The sequence below is a fragment of the Balaenoptera physalus genome (genome assembly GCF_965194825.1).
Source record: "Balaenoptera physalus genome assembly, chromosome: 7".
Taxonomy (NCBI): Eukaryota; Metazoa; Chordata; class Mammalia; order Artiodactyla; family Balaenopteridae; genus Balaenoptera; species Balaenoptera physalus.
Genome location: NC_138886.1, coordinates 49,185,360 through 49,207,698, shown reverse-complemented (window position 1 = coordinate 49,207,698; position 22,339 = coordinate 49,185,360). Strand labels below are relative to the sequence as shown.

The window sequence follows — 22,339 nt, the reverse complement described above, 5'->3', positions numbered from 1 at the left end:
AGGAACAACAGCCTATAATTCCATCTTTAACATTTTTTGAAATTACCATTGGGAATTAATGTGAAGAGTAATTCTGTCACATTGTTTTAAGAGAAACATCATAATGATGAGACTTTGGTCTTGGACATCCTTTTTGGAAATGTATTGGAATGAACTCAGTTTTTCTTTGGAGGGGAATATAATGTTGTAGCTTATTATAAATAAAAAACTTTAAAAAGAATGAGAATTCTATATCTGACTAGAAAAACACCACTGACCAAGAATATAAGCCACTGGAAGACAGCATGGCTTAGTTAAGAGTATAGATTCTACAGATAGGCTACCAGGCTTTGAATTCCGACTTTACTGCTGATTTCAGCAAGTTGACTAAATGTTTTGTGTCTTAATTTCTTCACTATAAAATGGAGATAATATCTATTTCAAAAGATGGTTGTGATGATTAAATAATTTATTAAATGAAAAAGTTTAGAACAGTGTTGGGCACTATTGTTTTTATTATATATTGTTATATATCTATATAATATATATTGTTAGCTATTATGTATGTTACTATCCTTGCCAGTAAGGTTTCTTTATCCTTTTGCAATACGCCTTCTACTTTTTAAAAAGCCCTGGAAAGATGAGGTTTAGATTTTGTTTTGTTTAAACTTTTTCTAGTAAGTCTTAAGTGAGGACAGGACCGTGAATCAGCTTAAGTAGTCCTCTATTTCTCTGGTACACAAGTGATTGGACAGAATCTTTACTTTCTTTGACTTTTACTGTATTGCCCTCCTTCTGGTTTGGGAGTTGACAGGGAATGTGAATAAAAGATGACTGGATAAAAAAGTTGAATCTACAGAATTATAAAATGGTCTCCAAAAAGTTAAGCATTTGTGTTATTCAGAACTATTTAAGCCTAAACAGTGAGTTCTTGAACTGATGTCACTGAAGAAGTAGGTTACTTGGATTACAAGTCTATGAGACATGCATGGCACAGTGTGAAGGGCCTGGAGTCAGGTGTAATTAGATGATTTCTATTTTGCAAATGGCCAGCTTAGCCTACACTGAGTAACTGGATTTGCCTCAAAAACTCATGCTTCTTCCTCTGTGCTAAGAATTTGAACCATATATTAATAATATGACAGGTTCCTGGAAATTTGACTTTTTTTTTTTTTTTCTTATACTGTGACAACTTTCCATAGGGGCTCATCATTAGGACTAGAACTTCCTCTTACATGTATCACTTTTTGTGTGTATATTTTAAATTTTGAAATATATTGTATATAACCTCCTCCTGTAATTATATCTACTAGAGTACCATTTCCCATCCTTTAGTAACTTACAAACCTTCTTCATGGTGTTTGCCATTTCTGCATACTACCATGTACTACCATCACAATTTTTGCCATATCTGGGTACTAACTATATTATTATTTAAAATTTTTCTTTAAATCACTTCACTTCTTGTTACTGAAATGAAATATTCTGAAAGGAAGTATAATGTCATTACCAAATTAGAAAAACATAATTTACATTACAGTAAAGACAATAAAAGCAGTATTAGTAAATCCGAGATCTGTACTGTTGCTTCTCGAAAGCAGATGATATGATTTTTTTAAAAGGAGGTAATAAGGAGTTAAAGACATGATAACACCATATGTAACTTACTCATTGGTATGATTAGAAATATTGAAAGGGAATTGAAAAGGAAATTACTTTCTCATTGTGTAATTCAATTTTATTTAGTGTAGCCACCACTAAAACAATAGATTTTTAAAACTTAAATGAATTCTGCATACTAGTATCATTGATACATTGACTCATGGCCAATATTGTTTCATCTATACCTCCACTCCTCTATTTTTTTTAATAACTTATTTTGATATAACTTCAAACTTATAGAAAAGTTGCAAGAGTCATACATATGACTCCTATATACCTTTTACCCAGATTTACAATAATTATTTACATTTTGCCCTATTTGCTTTATTTTTTCATTTTTTTAATTTTTAATTTATATTGGAGTATAGTTGATTAACAATGTGGTGTTAGTTTCAGGTATACAGCAAAGTGATTCGGTTATGCATACACATGTATCTATTCTTTTTCAAATTCTTTTCCCATTTAGGTTATCACAGAGTATTGAGTAGAGTTCCCTGGGCTATACAGTAGGTCCTTGTTGGTTGTGTATTTTAAATATAGTAGTGGGTACATGTCAATCCCAAACTGCTAATCTATCCCTCCCCCCCGCCCTTCCCCCCTGGTAACCATAAATTCATTCTCTAAGTCTGTAAGTCTGTTTCTGTTTTGTAAATAAGTTCATATGTATCAATTTTTTTAGATTCCGCATAAAGCCATGTCATATGATATTTGTCTTTCTCTGTCTGACTTAATTCACTTAGTATGATAATCTCCAGGTCCATCCATGTTGCTGCAAATGGCATTATTTCATTCTTTTTAAGGGCTGGGTAATATTCCATTGTATATATGTACCACATCTTCTTTATCCATTCATCTGTTGATGGACATTTAGCTTGCTTCCATGTCTTGGCTATTGTAAGTAGTGCTGCAGTGAATATTGGGGTGCATGTATCCTTTCGAACCATGGTTTTCTCTGGATATATGCCCAGGAGTGGGATTGCTGAATCATATGATAGCTCTAATTTTAGTTTCTTAAGGAACCTCCGTACTGTTCTCCATAGTGGCTGTACCAATTTACATTCCCACCAACAGAGCAAAAGGGTTCCCTTTTTTCCACCCCCTCTCCAGCATTTATTGTTTGTTGACTTTTTGATGATGGCCATTCTGACTGGTGTGAGGTGATGTTTCTTTTTTTAAAATATATTTATTTATTTGTTTATTTTTGGCTGCATTGGGTCTTTGTTGCTGCGTGCGGGCTTTTCTCTAGTTGCGGCAAGCGGGGGCTACTCTGTTGCGGTGCATGGGCTTCTCATTGCGGTGGCTTCTCTTGTGGAGCATGGGCTGTAGGCACGCAGGCTTCAGTACTTATGGCACGCAGGCTCAGTAGTTGTGGCTCGCGGGCTCTAGAGCACAGGCTCAGTAGTTGTGGCACACAGGCTTAGTTGCTCTGCAGCATGTGGGATCTTCCTGGACCAGGGCTTGAACCCAGGTCCCCTGCATTGGCAGGCAGATTCTTAACCACTGTGGCACCAAGGAAGTCCTTTTTTTTTTTTGAGGTGATATTTCATTGTAGTTTTGATTTGCATTTCTCTAATAATGAGCGATGTTGAGCATCTTTTCGTGTGCCTCTTGGCCATCTGCAAGTCTTCTTTGGAGAAATGTCTATTTAGGTCTTCTGCCCATTTTTTGATTGGGTTGTTTGTTTTTTTTGATATTGAGCCACATGAGCTGTTTGTAAATTTTAGAAATTAATCCCTTGTTAGTCTCTTTGTTTGCAAATATTTTCTCCCATTCTGTGGGTTGTCTTTTCATTTTGTTTATGGTTTCGTTTGCTGTGCAAAAGATTTTGAGTTTGATTAGGTCCCATGCTTATTTTTGTTTTTATTTCCATTACTCTAGGAGACAGATTGAAAAAGATATTGCTGTGATTTATGTCAGAGTGATCTGCCGGTATTTTCCTCTAAGAGTTTTATAGTATCTGGTCTTATATTTAGGTCTTTAATCCATTTTGAGTTTATTTATATGTATCTTGTTAAAGAATGTTCTAATTTCATTTTTTCATGTGTAGCTGTCCAGTTTTCCCAGCACCATTTATTGAAGAGACTGTCTTTTCTCCATTGTATAGTCTTGCCTCCTTTGTTGTAGATTCATTGACCTTATGTGCATGGGTTTATTTCTGGGCTTTCTATCCTGTTCCATTGATCTGTATTTCTGTTTTTGTGCCAGTACCATACTGTTTTGATGACTGTAGCTTCTTATTGCCATTTTGTTAATTGTTTTGGATTTGTTTTTGTAGGTGTTTTTTCTTCCCTTCCTCTTTTTTTCTTTTGTGATTTGATGACCAACTGTAGTGTTGTGTTTGGATTCCTTATTCTTTTCTGCGTGTGTATCTATTGTAGATTTTCAGTGTGCAGTTACCACGAGGTTTTGGTATAGCATTCTATATATAAACAAGATCGTTTTCAGTTGCTGATCTTTTAATTTAAAATGCATTTCCAGTATCCTGCCTTTGTGCTCTCCTCATAATTGTTGGTTTTGATATCATATTTGTATGCAGATGATTTCCTACCTTTACTGTATGTTTGCCTTTACCAGTGAGCTTTTCCATTCATAATTTTCTTGTTTCTAGTTGTGGCCTTTTCTTTTCCACCTAGAGAAGTTCCTTTAGCATTTGTTGCAAAGCTGGTCTGGTGGTGCTGAATTCTCTTAGCTTTTTCTTGTCTGTAAAGTTTTTGATTTCTCCATCGAATCTGAATGAGAGCCTTGCTGGGTAGAGTATCCTTGGTTATAGGTTCTTCCTTTTCATCACTTTAAATATATTGTGCTACTCCTTTCTGGCCTGCAGAGTTTCTGCTGAGAAGTTAGCTGATAACCTTATGGGAGTTCCCTTGTACATTATGTGTTACTTTTCCCTTATTGCTTTTAATATTTTTTCTTTGTCTTTAATTTTTGTCATTTTGATACCATGTATCTTGGCATGTTCCTCCTTGGCATGTTTATCCTGCCTGGGACTCTGTGCTTCCTGGACTTGGGTGACTGTTTCCTTTCACATATTAGGGAAGTTTTCAGCCATTATCTCTTCTAATATTTTCTCAGGTCCTTTCCATCTCTCTTCTCCTTCTGGGACCCCATAATGTGACTGTTGGTGTGTTTAATGTTGCCCCAGAGGTCTCGTAGACTGTCCTCATTTCTTTTCATTCTTTTTTCTTTATTCTGTTCCACAGCAGTGATTTCCACCATTCTGTCTTCCAGCTCAGTTATCAGTTCTACCACAGTTACTCTATTGATTCCTTCTAGTGTATTTTTCATTTCAGTTATTGTATTGTTCATCTCTGTTTGTTGTTTAGTTCTTCTAGGTCTTTGTTAAACATTTCTTGTGTCTTCTCGATCTGTGCCTCCATTCTTCTTCCAGGATCTTGTGTCGTCTTTATTGTCATTACTCTGAATTCTTTTTCAGGTAGTTTGCCTATCTCCACTTTACTTAGTTGTTCTTCTGGGGTTTTATCTTGTTCCTTCATCTGGGACATATTCCTCTGCTGTCTCATTTTGTGTAACTTTCTGTGATTACAGTTTCCATTCTGCAGGCTGCAGGATTATAGTTCTTCTTGCTTCTGCTGTCTGCCCTCTGGTGGATGAAGCTGTCTAAGAGGCTTGTGCAGGCTTCCTGGTAGGAGGGACTGGTACCTGCCCACTGGTGGGTAGAGCTGGGTCTTGCCCCTCTGGTGGGCAGGGCTGTGTCAAGGGGTGTGTTTATCGGGCAGCTGTTTACTCAGGAAGGCTTTAAGCAGCTGGTCTGCTGATTGGTGGGGCTGTGTTCCCACCCTGTTGTTTGTTTGGCCTGAGGCATCGCAGCACTGGAGCCTACAGGCTGTTGGGTGGAGCCAGGTCTTGGTGAGAAAATGGCAGCCTCCAAGAGGGTTCATGCCAATGAGTACTCCCCATAACTACCATCACCTGTGTCCTCGTCAACACGATGAGCCACAGACACCCCCCCACCTCCGCAGGAGACCCTCCAATACTAGCAGGTAAGTTTCTTATGAGGTCACTGCTTTTTTACCTGGGTCCTGGTGCACGCAAGGCCCTGTGTGTGCCCTCCAAGAATGGAGTTTGTTTCCCCCAGTGCTGTGGAATTCCTGCAATCAAACCCCGCTGGCCTTCAAAGCCACATTCTCTGGGAGTTCCTCCTCCTGTTGCCAGACCCCCAGGCTGGGGAGTCTGACGTGGGGCTCAGAACTTTCACTCCTGTGGGAGAACTTCTGTGGTATAATTATTTTGCAGTTTGTGGGTCGCCCACCCGGCACGTATGGGATTTGATTTTATTGCCATTGCACTGCTCCTACCATCTTGTTGTGGCTCTTCTTTGTCTTTGCATACAGGGTATCTTTTTTGGTAGGTAGCAGCATTTTTTTGTCAGAGGTCGTTCAGCAGTTAGTTGTGATTTTGGTATTTCCGTAAGAGGGGGTGAGCTCACATCCTTCTACTCCTCTGTCTTGTCTCCTCCTGCTTTATTATTTCTCCATAGCAAAGAACAGGTGGTTTTGCTATAACCAATATATAATTCCTAAAAATTACTGTACTATGCAAAATTATATAATAAAAACGCACAGGGGCTATGGTGGTGGGGGGAAGCACAGTTTTACATATGTTAAATTATTAAGAAATATGCAGATACAATAAATGTGCTTTTTCATTTTTATTTGTTTATTGAAGTATGGTTGACTTATAAGTTTCAGGTGTACAGATAGTAATTCGATGTTTTTATGGATTACACACTGTACAAAATTAGTATAAAATATTGACTATATTCCCTGTACTGTACGTTACAACCCTGTGCCTTATTGAAAGACCTGAAGTTGGCTTGTGGAATTAGGCGTTGGAAGGGTTCCGTATGTGAATTGTGTAGTAGGTAAAACAATTATAAAGCACTTATCTAAAATTGGATGGAAAGTTGTAACACCAGATGTGGTTGAGGGGTGGCTCATAATATGTAGTGAACTCAGGTAGCTGGTAGATGTTTGAGAGGGATGTATGTGTGTCTGTGTATTTGTGCACAAATTATGTCTATTCCTACACAGCTCCATTCAGTTGGGTGCAATTTTTTTGCATTCACCTAGAGAAAACCTTATATTTGTTATGGATGTAATTGTACGTAAGCAAATGTGAGAGTCACATAATGTTTAAATTGTCCCCTAATATATAAATTGCTTGGAATAAATTTGTCCTCAAAACAAGCATTACAGTAAAACTATTTTTCTGTTTGTAATTATGTGTGACGAAATACTTTGAGCCTTTAAAAATATCCTGTTGCTCATGTAACTGCCTAGTAGGTTTAAGAACCATTAATGATTCTCATCATTCTTTCTATATTTATTAGTTGGTATTCTGTAAGGAAGAGCCCTTTCTTCTCCATTTATTTACTCATTTATTATATCATATAAAATTCATAGAATTTTATGTTTTATGGATTTTAATCCATTACTATCATTATTTATTTTAATGCTCAAATTGTCCCACATTTGTCCAGTGAGACCTTCAGCTTGACCGCTGTATGTTATTTTGCCAACATATTTTGAGCACTGCTTACTTTTGGGGAGAGCAAGGTGTTGACTTATACCTTTACCTTGCTGTGTCTGGGCCTTACAATCAGGCTTTTCCCCAAAGAACCCTAGTTTTTAGAAACCAAGATCTGTGTGCTAGATGTGTGCATTGCTGCTAGTGTCTCATTGCTTCTTAGCCCTTGCATGCAAACCCTTATATCTATATTTATTTCTGTATTTATCTGGAAAACAAGAGTGCATAAGGGCACCATGAATTCACACTGATGCTTCCAATTACAGTCGAACACAACAGGGTACCTTCTACTCTTTCTCCTTTGCATATCTGTAATTTCCTACTGTAACAGTGAAAAATACCTCCTTCTCCCCCTTATCATCAATTTATTTACTAATTTGTTCAAGTGTAGAATGCTGTGAAAGTAGTCACAGCATTCTAGGCTGTGAAAGTAGTTTCAACATTGCTAATCTGTGCCACCATGAAATTCCTCCATTCCGCCATCCCATCTTGTCTCTCAGCAGTGTTTTATTTTTTCTGTGTTTATGTCTTGCACATCTTTTGTTAAATGTGTTCCTAAGTATTTTATGGATTTTTGACACTCTTAGAAATGGATTTCTCAAATTCATTTTTCAGTTGTTAACTGCTAGTACATAGATATAATTTGATTTTTTTTCATTTGATCTGTATCTTGTGACACTATTGAATTCACTTCTTGAATTCTCGTAGTTGCTTTATAGATTCCACAGGATTTTCTGTGTAGAAAATCATACCCTTGCAAATAGATCTTTTTACCTGTTCCTTTTTAATCTTTTACCTCTTTATTACGCTTCACTACATTGTCTAGTACCTCTAGGACAATGTTGAAAAGAAGTGCTGTGATTTGACACCCCTGCTTGTTCCCAGGCTTAGGGGGAAGGCACTCAATATTCCACAATTAAGTATTATGTCTGCTGTATACTTATCATAGATGCCCTTTACCAGGTGGAGGAAATTTCTTTCTATTCCTAGTTTGCTGAAAATCATATGGCTTTTGTACTTTATTCTGATAATACAATAACTTGGATTGATGTAGCATTCAAAATCAACCAATCTCACATTCCTGGGATAAATTCTACTTGGTCGTGTATATTGCTGGATTCTGTTTACTAATATTTTGTTAAGGATTTTTGTATATGTGTTCATGAGGGATATTGTAATACTTTTGTCAGGATTATACTGGAATCATAAAATGACTTGGGAAATGTCCCTTCCTTCTTGTTCTGAAAAGGGTTTTTGGTATTACTGCTTCCTTATCTGTTTGATAGAATTTATCAGTGGAAATAATAGAAGAAATGTACTCTTAGTGAAAACACATAGCTACAATATCATCACACTAAAAAATGTTCTTATAAGTACCATTAAATAGCTAGTCAGTGTTCAAATTTCTGATCATCCCATGAATGCCAGTAAGAATACCATAACTTTAAAAATCATTTTGATTGATAGTATATGGTAATTAAAGTAATATTTTCTTTTCCTTATATTAAGGTTCATGACCATAAAAAATTAAGAGTGAATGCTGTTATTGCTCCTAAGAGTTCATATGCAGACAAAGCACCTTCAAGACCATTGAATGAACTCAAGTAAGTCTTGAAAATATTATTAGAACTAAGCTGTTACTTTGAATATTGAATAATCATTTCTCTCAAATATATTTTAATTATTTCTTTGTCACATAAGTATGTTTCTTATAGGCTGTATTATTCCTTTTTAGGATCTCTACTTAAGTCTAAAATAAGGAAAAATCTAGGCCCAGGAACAGACCATGGTATCAGTTAGTATATGATGGTGATTTTTTAAATCAGTGGAATAATACTGGACTACTTAGTAAAAGTTAGTAAAATAGTTGGTTAGTTATTGGGAAAATAAAAGGGTAAATCATCACTTCATAATATAAAAATAATTTCCAGAAGGATCAAATGGAAAAACTGCAATTATAAAACAGCTGTAAGTAAATAAAGTCTTAATTCTGTATAAAAGCAATGGTAGAAACAACAAAAGAAGAGATTAATAGTTCGTAATTATAAATATTAAATTTTTCTGACAAGGAAATAAATCTGAATATTAATCACTTAATATTAAGTGACTAAACTATACAAAGAAAATACTTTCTGTACCATCGTTAATTTATATTTTATTTATTGTTTAGTCACCACATGTCAACTAGGAGATTTTTTTTTTTAATGATATTTTAAGAAGAAAAACCTAATAGTTGCTTTTCCTTTCAGACAGTATGGATTTTTCTCTTATTTGCGAGAGTTATTTGATGCACCTGATCCTGTCATGAGTTACCTTTGCTGCCAGTATCACATTCATGAAGTTCCTGTAGGAACTGAAAGAACCAGAGAAAGAATTGAACGGGTAAGAAAGTACTGAATCAGTACCAAAAATGTAGTTAAAACTTCTTAGCTTAAAGTCAAGGAAAACTTGTAATTTAAAGAAACATGTCATTGTTTTTAACCATACAGAAATTATCTTGGTATTTTCCATTTTTAATATGACATAGGACGGTGAATGTTGACTAATACTTTACGACAGGAGTGGTGTGGAGTTACCTAGAGCAGGGGTCCCCAACCCCCAGGCTGACCACACAGCAGGAGGTGAGCGGTGGGCAACTGAGCAAAGCTTCATCTGCTGCTCCCCATTTCTCCCCATCTCTTGCATTACTTAGCCTGAACCATCCCCCCAACCCACCCAACCCGGGTCTGTGAATAATTGTCTTCCACGAAACTGGTCCCTGGTGCCAAAAAGGTTGGGGACCGCTGACCTAGAGTAAATAAATAACTTAATACCTGTAGGGTAGTTAAGTTAAAACCTGAAGAGACACCTGGCTCTCTTACGTGATTCTGCCTTGCTTGACAAACATTTGTTCAAACATTAATGGTTTAATCATTTAAATTCCTGTATTCTATTTTTCAGACAAATTATACTTTAGGCTGGTAGGCTAGGATATGGAACTGCTTTGGTAAGCCCTCCCCTTAAAGTTTCCATTTAAGATTATCTCATGTGAATGACCACCCTTAATAGGATTTCATTTTCCTGTCTAGTACCGCTACATAAACTCTTAAGTTCCTATATTCTGCTAATGCTGCTTGGAGTTTTCTTCTCCTTACAAGTAATCTCTAAGACTCCAAACCACCTTCATTGCTTTTATCAAAGGGAGAAACAGGGAAGAAGTCTCTTCTAGAACAGATTTTTCCATAATACCAAGTTGCCATATTAATACTGCTTGTAGGACCCAATTACAGACCTAAGTGCTATTTATAATAGTGAATTTATTAGAGAATGTGTTTTACATTTTTTAACAAGCATTCTACAAGTATCCCTAGGATATTCATTTGTAATTTCGGGGCCTCTATATACCTCATTAACAGAAGATAGAAATGCGGGCTCATTACTAACCCATTTTGCACAGACAAGCAAATTATTAATTATGGTAAGTTGCCTGTGTTTTTGATTAAAAATTGTATTATGGTGACCATTTGGGGAAAGCAAAACTACAACTCTCCATGTGGGTGTACCTCTCTCTTCGGTCTTCATAGACGGGGTTTAAAAAAAGAGGACAAGACTATATACATAGACCAATGCAATTTCTGTCATAACTTCAGGGGTAGGTAGGGCGCTATCTCTGAAGGTTAGGAGAGTAGGCATTCTTTACTATTGCAGAAAGACTATAGAAAATTTGGTAAGGACTTTCATAGCTTTACTTTGGGGCAGAAAGGAACAGTACTGCACTTGGAAAATCCTTTCACTTTTTGAGCAGTGCTTCAAGTTGAATTATTTTTATGTACTTTACTTTTTAACATTTTGGTTGAGTCATCTAGAGAGCTTTAACTCTACTGTCTGTACTAGAAAAATAACATTGTATAGAGTAAAGCAAAGTCAGACACCTAATAAAGCCCTTGACATTGTCTTAGCCATCTTTCAGAAGATACAAACCTTCATTGAGGAAATTCACTGTCTTAATGTTTCATGTCTACCTAAATGACAATAATGGCTATATTTCTTCCTTAGAATAAAAATAACATTCTTTAGTATAAAAGTTTTGCTTTATTATCAAGTCCTGACATTTTGGATTCTGTAAATGATTATACTCTATTTATGCAGTTGTTCTCATTAATTTCCAAGACTGGTCTCTTTGGTTAAATTGTCTGCTGACCTCCTTAGCTTAACAATGTTCTTCTTTCTGAGAGCACTCCCACCATCTCTGTCAGTTTCAGTGTGCTTAAAACTTATTTTCATGAAACGTGGGTAGGCTAACCTCATCTAGGCTTTCCCTTCATTTCAAATTATTCAGCATTTGTGGATGCCAGTTTATACCCTATTAAACTAAGTATGCTTAAATATGTCTTATCTCTTCACTTAAACTTCTAGAGAGAAACAAGCCACAAGAATACTGGTAATAAAACTTTCGAGACTGGAAAAAACTACAACAGCCTATTCTTTATAAATAACAGTAACAAATCCAATGTTAGGGTGTTTAGAATGTGCATTAGTTTATGAAACTCCTTAAATAAATTCTTGAGAGAAGAGATCTCCAAAAAATGCGAAAAGAAGTCTTTGAAGTCCTTGAAAAGTGTGTGCATTCAGTATTCCGCAAATATACAGGAATTAAATATAAGATTATGTATCTTTGAACAATATAACTGAGGGGAGGGGAGAGTAAATGTGTTAGTTGAGATAACACAGTTCAATCTACTGGGGAGCTGACTCCTGGTATCTCTTCTGTAGATAAAACAAAGTCCCAAAAGTACACTTACTTGGGAGAGATTGTATAGTGAAGTAGAAGTATAGCCAACTGTGGTTGTTGTTTTGGTTTTCTCCCAGTTCTCTCTTCCTTAGTGTTGTTTTCCAAAATAATAACCTGAATTTTATCACTCACCTTTTTAGAGATGTTGGGTACATTTTTTAAAAAATAAATGAAAGTATATCTAGTATATTTTGACCTTCTAAAGTTCATGAGATCTGTATTTTTAATTCTTTAGTCCTTTTAAAAATATATCATAATTATTCTTAGATGTGCACTGAATGCTTATTTTACATTATAGGTAATACAAGAAACCCGATTAAAACAAATTTATACAGCAGAAGAAAAGTTTGTGGTGAAAACTTCTTTTTATTCAAACAAAGTTATTTCTAGTAACACATCCCTAAAGGTAGCCCAGTTTCTCACAGTCACTGTGGATCTAGAGCAAAGACGACACTTAGAAGAACAGCTAAAGGTTGGTCATTTAAAAAAAAATTTTTTTTATTGAAGTACAGTTGATTTACAATGTTGCATTAGTTTCTGGGGTACAGCAAAGTGATTCATTATAGATATATACTTTTTCATATTCTTTTCCATTGTGGTTTATTACAAGATATTGAATATAGTTCCCTGTGCTATACAGTAGGACCTTGTTGTTTATACATTCTATATATAATAGTTTGCATCTGTTAATCCCAGACTCCCAATCCATCCATCCCCTGCCTCCCCCTTTCCCTTGGCAATCGCATATCTATTCTCTATGTCTGTGAGTGTGTTTTGTAAATAAATTTGTGTCATATTTTAGATTCCACATATAAGTGATATATGGTATTTATCTTTCTCTTTCTGACTTACTTCACTTATAATCTCTAGGTCTATCCATGTTGCTGCAAATGGCATTATTTTGTTCTTTTTTATGGCTGAGTAGTATTCCATTGTATGTATGTACCACATCTTCCTTATCCATTCATCTGTTGATGGACATTTAGGTTGTTTCCATGTCTTAGGCTATTGTAAATAGTGCTCCTATGAACATTGAGGTGCATGTATCTTTTTGAACTATAGTTTTGTCTGGATATATGCCCAGGAATGGGATTGCTGTATCATATGGTAACTCTATTTTTAGTTTTTTGAAGAACCTCCATACTGTTTTCCATGGTGGCTGCACCAAGTTACATTCCCACCAGCAGTGTAGGAGGGTTCCCTTTTCTCCACACCCTCTCCAGCATTTGTTATTTGTAGACTTTTTAATGATGACCATTCTGACTGGTATGTGGTGGTACCTCGTTGTGGTTTAAATTTGCAGTTCTCTAATAATTAGCAATGTTGACAGTCTTTTCATGTGCCTATTGGCCATCTGTTTATCTTCTTTGGAGAATATCTATCTAGGTCTTCTGCCCATTTTTTGATTGGATTGTTTTTGAGTTATATGAGCTGTTTGTATATTTTGGAAATTAAGCCCTTGTCAGTTGCATCCTTTGCAGATATTTTCCCCTAGTCCGTAGGTTGTCTTTTCATTTTGTTTATGGTTTGTTTCCTTTCATGTGTGAAAGCTTGTAAGTTTAAGTCCCATTTGTTTATTTTTGCTTTTATTTCTTATTGCCTTGGGAGACTGACCTAAGAAAACATTGGTATGATTTATGTCGGGAGAATGTATGGTGTTATGTCTTATATTTTTTTTTTTTTTTTTTTTTTTTTTTTTTTTTTTTAAATTTATTTATTTATTTATTTTTGGCTGTGTTGGGTCTTCGTTTCTGTGCTAGGGCTTTCTCTAGTTGCAGTGAGCGGGGTCCACTCTTCATCGCGGTGCGCGGGCCTCTCACTATCGTGGCTTCTCTTGTTGCGGAGCACAGGCTCCAGACGCGCAGGCTCAGTAGTTGTGGCTCACGGGCCCAGTTGCTCCACAGCATGTGGGATCTTCCCTGACCAGGGCTCGAACCCGTGTCCCCTGCATTGGCAGGCAGATTCTCAACCACTGCGCCACCAGGGAAGCCCCTATGTCTTATATTTAAGTTAAAGATTGGTTATTTCGATTTGAGTATTAATAAAGAATATTAACTGGAGTTATAATACTTTAGCCTGTTTTTTAAATATACTAACAATATTGCATATTCCATAGGAAATTAATAGAAAATTGCAAGCAGTAGAATCAGCGTTGACTGCCTTACGTGAGACAAACAAACATCTAGAACACAAAGATAATGAACTTAGACAAAAGAAGAAGGAGCTTCTTGAAAGGAACACCAAGAAAAGACAACTGGAACAAAAAATTAGTTCCAAACTAGGAAGGTATCTTTCAGCCTGTTTTGGGGTAAGGGGGTTGGGTGGGTGGTACAAAAGCACTATAAGGATATTATTAGTTATACATTGTAATGATGACACAATTCCCACCAGCACTCTGTGTACAGTTTCTCTCTCAAACTTACACCCTCCTCCTACCCAAAACATGGGACAAAGGGAGGTGAATCTTAAGTGGTGTGAGTTTTTCTGTTCCCTGATCTGCTGTTCTCATCCCTGGACCCCTTTCTATTCTTAAAAATTATTGAGGACCTTGAGGAAGTTTTGTTTCTATGGATTATATCTATCGATATTTACCAAATTAGAAATTAAATAATTCATTAAAATGATAATAAAGTCATACATTAACATATTTATGAAAGTTTTCCAAACAAAATACATTTAGCAAGAAGAATGACATTGTTTTTACATTTTTGTAAATCTCTTTAGATGAAGTCAGTTGTTTTTCATATGTGCTTCTGCATTCACTTGGTTGTGAGATGTTTGTTTTGGTTGAAGTATATGAAGAAAATCTGGCCTCACATAGATATGCAGCTGGAAAAGGGAGAAGTGCTTTAATAGACTTTTCAGTGTATGTATTCTTTAATGTTACATCAAAACTTGCCAAGGTGTGGTTTGTGAAAGTTTAATTGCAACATGGAATGTGAACTCATCAGTGAAGTTGTGCACTCTTACATTACTTTAAGTGCATCATTCACCCATGAATGACTTTGTTACATTATGCTAGCTTACTGTGAGATCCCAGGCAATTGTCCTCAGAACTTATTGTTTTATTTTGAATTTAGATATTTTGTAGAAACTTGGAATATATAAGATGGGATAAAAGCTATTAGGGTGTTCAGCCTAGGGGAAAGGAACTGTGGCTTCCAGTTTCAAGGCTTTTCCCATGTCCTGTCAGTCATGACACAGCACAGACCTTTTTGTTGTGATTGTTCTTTCATGCTTCTTTGCTATAGAATAAAGATATAGATATTAATAACATAATAAATGACAGCTCATTGCCTTGAATAAGGTACAAGTTTACCTTGATCTAATATAATAGTGTTTCTAAACACATTCATAAATTAAATCATATTTAAAATGCTTTAAGAAAAAAAAAATTTTAAGCAAACAATTGCCCATTAACTTTTGTTTAAATAATGTACCTTGGTTGCTTAAAGCAAGATATAACTATTTAGTCTAACTGCCTAGAATTTTTTTCTACTTTAACTCTTCATTTCTATCTTCAGTCATCTACAAGACGTTTACTGTTGGACTGCTGTATTGAACTCATTGTCTAAAGCTAAACTTTCTCCTCATAAAGTAATGTTGATTTTTGTAGTGCAGTAACCTTTCATATCCATTGTCATCCTGCTGTCTCATACCTCCAGTGACTCACTTTGGAATACTGCAGTGGTGACATGGTTGGTTAGTGGTCTCTACTTGACTAGTCTCCTTCTCCATTCAGTGCATCCAGAATACTGTCATCCAGTTTATCTTCTTTTCATGTTCCTACCCCCTTCAGGAATATCTGTTATAGCGTCCTACCTTTACTACATGAAATTTAATTAAATACTGCTTTCCTTTAGATTGGCTTTCAAGTTTTTCAAAATCTTAGTTCACTCCACCCATTCTATTTCCTCCCTGTCTTCCCCAAAGTCTCTTCATGTACCATTCAGTCCACTCTCTACAGCATCCACTGAACTTACTCATTCTTGTTTATTATTGCTTCCATCGTTTGTTCTTGATTTTTCCCTTGAGGCAACATGATGTAGTGGAAAGACCTGGACTTTGATGTCAAATGGAAAGACTTGGACTTTGATGTCAAACACATCTTACAACTTAGTAGCTGGGATCTTAGGTAACAACTTCTGAGCCTTAGTTTCTTCATCTTAAAGAGCAAAGTATTAACTTTTAGGATTGTTGTATTTGCCTTTTCATTATATTTTTTTTTAACCTGTTAATCAGATCTCCACAGTTAAGCTCCGTAAGGGAAGGGACTATATTTATAAACAGTGTTTATCAGTTATGGGCCAGACACTATACTGTGTTGCATAATTTGCCTTTTTTTAGTATTCACCAGAGCCCTGCAGGAGAAGTACTATTATTATTTACAGTTTATAGATGAGGAAACTGAAGCTCAGAAGAGTAACTTGTTCAGTTATATTGCTCATTAGTGGCAAAGAGGAAATTTAAATCCATCTTTCTGATTCCAGATCCTATACCATTAGCCACTAGCATTACCTAGACTATGCTGGGCACACACTCTATCTCAAAAAATACTTTTCAATCTTGAGTGGTTGCATAAAACAATTGTTTAATCTAGAAGCTAGCAGTTAACATCTGAGTAGCATTGCTAAATAGCTCACCCGTAAAGCAGCAGGGGACCTAAGAATTTGGGCTCAATCCTTGTGTTTTCTCTGATTTCCACATCATTATGCATTTCATACAGTTTAAAGCTGATGGAACAGGATACTTGCAACCTTGAAGAGGAAGAGCGAAAAGCAAGTACCAAAATCAAAGAAATAAATGTTCAAAAAGCCAAACTTGTTACTGAATTAACAAACCTGATAAAGGTAAGCCATTTTCTTAATTTTAGTCATATTTTTTTTGTTGCAGGTCGACAGCAAAATCTTAGCAAGAGATTTTCAACAGTAATTTCAGCTCTCTGTTGTTTGACATTTCTCATTATAGATCAGTGAATTGGTTTAAAGCACTCATTAAGCTAAATTATTTTATTCCAGCTGACTCAAATATACAAGAAAACTTAGAATAATTATTTGAGAGAGGTATCAGTCACATTAGAAAAATGTTATTTTTTTCATGGTTTATAATTTTGTTTTTTAAAAGAAACTGTATTGTTTTTCTTAGTTGTAAAACAAACTCATAGGGGTTTTTATTCCTAGATTTGTACTTCTTTGCATATACAAAAAGTAGATTTAATTCTTCAAAATACTACAGTGATCTCCGAGAAGAACAAATTAGAATCAGATTATATGGCTGCTTCATCACAGCTACGTCTCACAGAGGTAAAATGTTTGCTTTTATTTTTTATTTTGGGGCTTCAGACCAGTTTGAAAATGTGTGTGTGTGTGGGGAGGTGTGTGTGTATGTATATACGTATATGTGTGTATATATATATCATGCCTTGCAATATGCAGGTTTTTTATGCTCTTTAATTTACAAATTTAATGCATCCTGCTGATGAGGAAGCAATATTTTAAACCCTTTGTATGTAGTCTGCATTTTATGTTATTTGATTGGGGGAGGGGTGGTAATAATCAAAAAAGAGAATTAGAGTCCCCGATTTAGTCACTTGAAAACCAAAGTCTCATGTCTGCTTTCTTAACCAATATAAATTATAGTTGTTACTGTTACCAAGCAGCAACTAGTAGCTTTTATTGCAGTTTGTATCCCATAAAGTAAACTGCAGATGAGTTCTAATCAACACTAAGAGTGGCCTTAGTGTGTAATCTTGGTGATTTAATCTTCTGTTAATATCTGTGAAACGATGATAAATATTGAAATAGTGGGGGGTCGGGGGTGATGTACTAAGTTAACATAAATTCCAAAGAAGAACTAGCAACAAAATGAGTTAGTATAACAGTGGCATAGTTTTTGAGTCTTCCAAATCCTTTCCCAAAAATAGAAGAGCAACTAGGATAACATAACAGTTAACAACCCATGGACAACATATACAACAAACCAAGCTTTAAGGTATCCCTATAGGTGTACTGCAGTATATTCTCACACTTAACCACCCAGGGTTAACATCAGGCTAGTTAAGGGCTTAGTCCCCAATAAAACTACCCTTACTTCAAATGCTAGCTGCAAGTTCAGAGGTCCCCAGGCCACTTGCACTTCTGACCAACTGACTACAAATTCAAGGGTTCTTATGACTCCCCCATGTTCTGTAATTAACTAGAATGACTCAGAACTGAAGAAAAGGCTATATTTAACAATTACAGTTTTATTATAAACGATACAAATCCCTACTAGTCAAATGAAGAGACATGTAGGGTGAGGTCTGGGAGGGTCCTGAACACAGTTTCTGTACACTTTTCTGGTGAAACCAGGATGTGTCACCCTCCTAGCATCAGTGTGTTCACTAACCAAGAAGCTCTGTGGAGCTTCCGTGTTCAGGATTTTTATTGAGGTTGCATTACCTAGGCATGATTGATTGGATCATTGGCTGTGTGGTTGAACTCAATCTCCAGCCCTCCTCCCTGGAATTCAAGAGATTGGGAGGACAATAATAAGACTCAAAGCCCCAGCCCTCTAGTCACATGATTTGTCTTTCTGGCATTGCCTTCCCCCATCCTGAGTCAGTCACTCCTTAGCGTAGTAAAGTCAGGTGTGATCCTAGTAGGGGCCCGTGAATAACAAAGACAGACACTCCTATCACTCAGACAATTCCTAGGGTTTTAGAGTCTTCCTCCCAAGAACCAGGGACAAACATCAGTCAAATTCTATATTTTACAACACCCATAAACTCCAAAATATAGGTGGGTAAGATCAAATCAGCAGCAGCATCAAGACTGGTATGGTATCCAAAAGTATGTGGTAAGAAGCAGAGGGAAGGCTCCAAGAATCCAAAAATCAAGTCACCAACAGGTACTCATCTCTAAAGAAGAGAGGCCCCATTTGGTGTGGAAAGTTCAGCAGACCAGTTTGAGAGCAGCTGAAACTGGGAGGTGACTGTAGACTCAAGAAAGGTCAGGTGGTGCTGGGGTGGTGGTTCAGGCCCTGTGAACTCTCAAATTAACCGAAACTGCTTTGCAGAACAAAGCTGCTTACTGAGGAGAACTAGAACTACAGGATAGACTAAGGAGATAGTAAGCATGTATCATGTGATTATAAGGCTGACACAGTAGCTAAAGGCACAACACTCTAAACATGGGAGAAGGGAGACAGTGTAAGTAAAATGGAATATATTTGCTGATTGTCCTATAGGTACTATCAGGAAATAAAAGGGGGTACTACTTCAGATTAGATGCTTTGGGAGAGGGAAATGAGGGAGAATTTCAATATTGTTTATAGTAGGAACCAGTATCTCAAAAAAGATATTAAGGCCATAAGGATATTGTATAAGATACTTTGCACATAATCTTTCAAATAAAAATAGCTTTCCTAAATGCCAAAAATAGACGAAAAAGGGAGAAGGGGACAGTATAAAACAGATTACATCACTGAAGATTAGATATTTAATTTAATTTATATACATATTAAGACAAAACAATGGCAGAACTTAGGCCAAACGTCAATCAGTCATATCATTAAATATAAATGGAGACAATTTATCTTTTTAAAAAGTTTTTTGAAGTAAATTCCAATACTATGCATAATATGAGAGGTACATCTAAAAGAAAGAGATTCAAAAAGGTTTAAAATGAAAGGACAATGAGCACCAGGGATCTTTTGGGGTCAAAAAGACTCAAAATATTTATCAAAAATGTATGATAAACCTATGAATTTCATAATTGATGCTTAAAATAATAATGGTCACCTTTGGGGAGGATATTAGGGAACAAGCTCATGATTTTGAAAAATGGCAAAGAAAGAATCTAGCATTTATGCTGGCTTTTTTATGTGAACTATTTAGGATAAACAAATGAGATGGGGAAGTTTTTCTTTACAGAAGTATTTGAGTTAATAAATGCAGAAGGAATTATACTGTTAGAATATCACCACCTTGTAGCTGCTAATGAATCAGTGGATCACATTAGCTGCTAACATCACAAAAAGATAGCCAGAGATTTATTTATGTGTATCCTGATGGAAGGACATAACACAACACCACCTATGAACTAATCTTGTGAAAAAATCAAATTTCAATCTGATTAAGCCTCTAGAACAAGGTTTCTCAATCTCAGCACTATGAATATTTTGAACTGGATAATTCTTTTTGTGGGGGGCTGTCTTTACCAGCATCCCTGGCCTCTATTTGCTAGATGCCAGTAGTACACTGTTCCCTCAGCTGTGACAACCAAAAATATTTCCAGACACTGCCCTGGGGAGCAGAATTGCCCCCATTTCAGAACCATTGCTCTAAAACTACCAGTTTACAGGAAATACAGGGGAACAAAAAATATGCTAAATGACTCTACAGGAATACAGTAAGCAAAATCAAGAACGTAAGGGACTGTATAGGGACAAATCATTTACTTTAGCACTGTCCAATAGGAATATAGTGCAAGCTGTATGTCATTATAAAGTCTCTAGTGACCAAATTTTAAAAAGTAAAAAGAAATAGGTAAAATTATCTATCCATTTAATAGTGTATTTAACTCAATAAATTAAAATGTTATTTCAACATGTAGTCAATATTGGAAAATTATTTATTGAGATATTTTACAATTTTATAATAAGCCTTCAAAATACTGTAATAAATACTTACAACACATGTGAATTCAGATGATAAATTTCCATCAGAAATATTAGATTTTATAAAAACTTAAGAGTTGCAAAAGTAAATTCATATACTCAGATTATTCTAAACATTTTCCGGTGGCTAAAGGGAATATTGATTTTAAATTTTAAATTATTTTAAATTAAAAATTTAGTTTCTCAGAACCCTAGTCACATATGACTTGTGCCTTACTTTATTGGGCAGTGCAGTACTGTATAACTAAGATAAAAAGGGGAGAGGAAATGTATAAGCTAAAAGGGACTTTAAAAACGTACTAACCAAATACTATGTGTGGACATTATTTTGATCCTGATTTGAACAAAGCAACTACTTAAAAAAGTTCTAAGAAATGGAATTTTGAATATTGACTCAATATTTGATAATATTAGAGTTTACTGATAGTATTTTTTAAGTTTGATAATGTGGTTATGGATTTATCTTTTAGAAATACATTGCTGTAATATTTACAAAGAAACTAATGTTTGGAATTGCTTCAAAATAATCCAGGGAGGGGGCCGTGTGGGGAGGGAGTGTAGATGAAACTATGATGGTCGGTCATGAGTTGAGAATTTTTGAAGAAGCTGGATGGTAGATACATAAAGGTTTATTATACTGTTCTCTCTCCTGTTTCATATATTTCTACATTTCCCATAATAAAAAGTAAATGTTTCCATTCTTGGCCATCATGAAACAGGGGCTCAGTTTACGCTCTTATTTTAAACCACTACAAGATGGGACAAAGTATATAAAACAAAGATTTTCAGACATTGAATAACAGGCAGCACAGGACAGTGATTCCCTAAGAGAAGGGAAAACAGAACCAGGTGAGCTCTACAATTGCCTTAGCTTATTGCCTGGAGAGTTTCCAGGCCACGATGTAGGGAAGAGGAATTTAATAGGAGAGAGCATAACAGTACAAATCCTACAGACATTAGAAGGATTTGTTCACTGAAATGAACAAATTTCTTAAAAGATACAAGCTATCAAAGGTCACTGAAGAAGGAGCTAATTAGAATAGCCCTATATTTACTAAAGAAATCATATTTGTAGTTAAAAGCCTTCCCATAAAGAAAACTACAGGCCCAGAGGCTTCACTGGTGAATTCTACCAAGCATTTAAAAGAATTAATATCAGTTCTACCTAAAGTCTAGAAAAGGTGAAAAGGAAAGGAATACGTGACACATTATATGAGGCCAGCCTTAGATATCAAAACCAGACAAAAGAAAACTACAGACCAGTATCTCTCATGAACATAGATGAAGAAATTCTTAATAAAATGTTAGCAAATCAAATTCAGCAATATATAAGAGTAGTATATCCTAACCAAATGAGTTTATCCCAGAAATAGAAGGTTGATTTAACATGTGGAAATTCGTAAGTGTAAATTCACCACATTAACTAGAGAAAAACCATATCATCTCATCTCAATATATGCAGAAAAAATATTTGACAAAATCCAGTATCCTTGTATGATAAAAACTTTCTGCATCTAGAAATAGAAGGAAACTTCATCCTCCTGACAAAGGGCATCTACCAAAAACCAGTAGCTCATATCATATTCAGTGGTGGAAACAAGGAAAATGCTCACTCTCGCCAATTTTATTTCACATTGTGCTGGAGGTTCTAGCCAGTGCAATAAGGAAAGAAAAAGAGGAGGCTTACATACTGAAAAGGGAGAAGAAACTTGCCTATTT

At 35.7% G+C, this 22,339-nt stretch overlaps 1 protein-coding gene across 4 annotated transcripts in view; it reads left to right on the top strand.

Moving 5' to 3' along the window:
• The window catches only part of SMC5 (structural maintenance of chromosomes 5), a 101,944-nt gene that overhangs the window by 62,011 nt on the left and 17,594 nt on the right, over window positions 1–22,339 (top strand). For all 4 annotated transcript variants that reach the window (XR_014266083.1, XM_082470875.1, XM_082470874.1 and 1 more), the window contains exons 12-17: window positions 8,701–8,795; window positions 9,441–9,573; window positions 12,261–12,434; window positions 14,079–14,248; window positions 16,689–16,812; window positions 17,143–17,265. Coding sequence is in view for 3 of the 4 variants with exons in the window: in XM_082470875.1 (XP_082327001.1) it covers window positions 8,701–8,795; window positions 9,441–9,573; window positions 12,261–12,434; window positions 14,079–14,248; window positions 16,689–16,812; window positions 17,143–17,265 (819 nt within the window). In the remaining variant the exon portion in view is untranslated. The remainder of the gene's footprint in view (window positions 1–8,700; window positions 8,796–9,440; window positions 9,574–12,260; window positions 12,435–14,078; window positions 14,249–16,688; window positions 16,813–17,142; window positions 17,266–22,339) is intronic.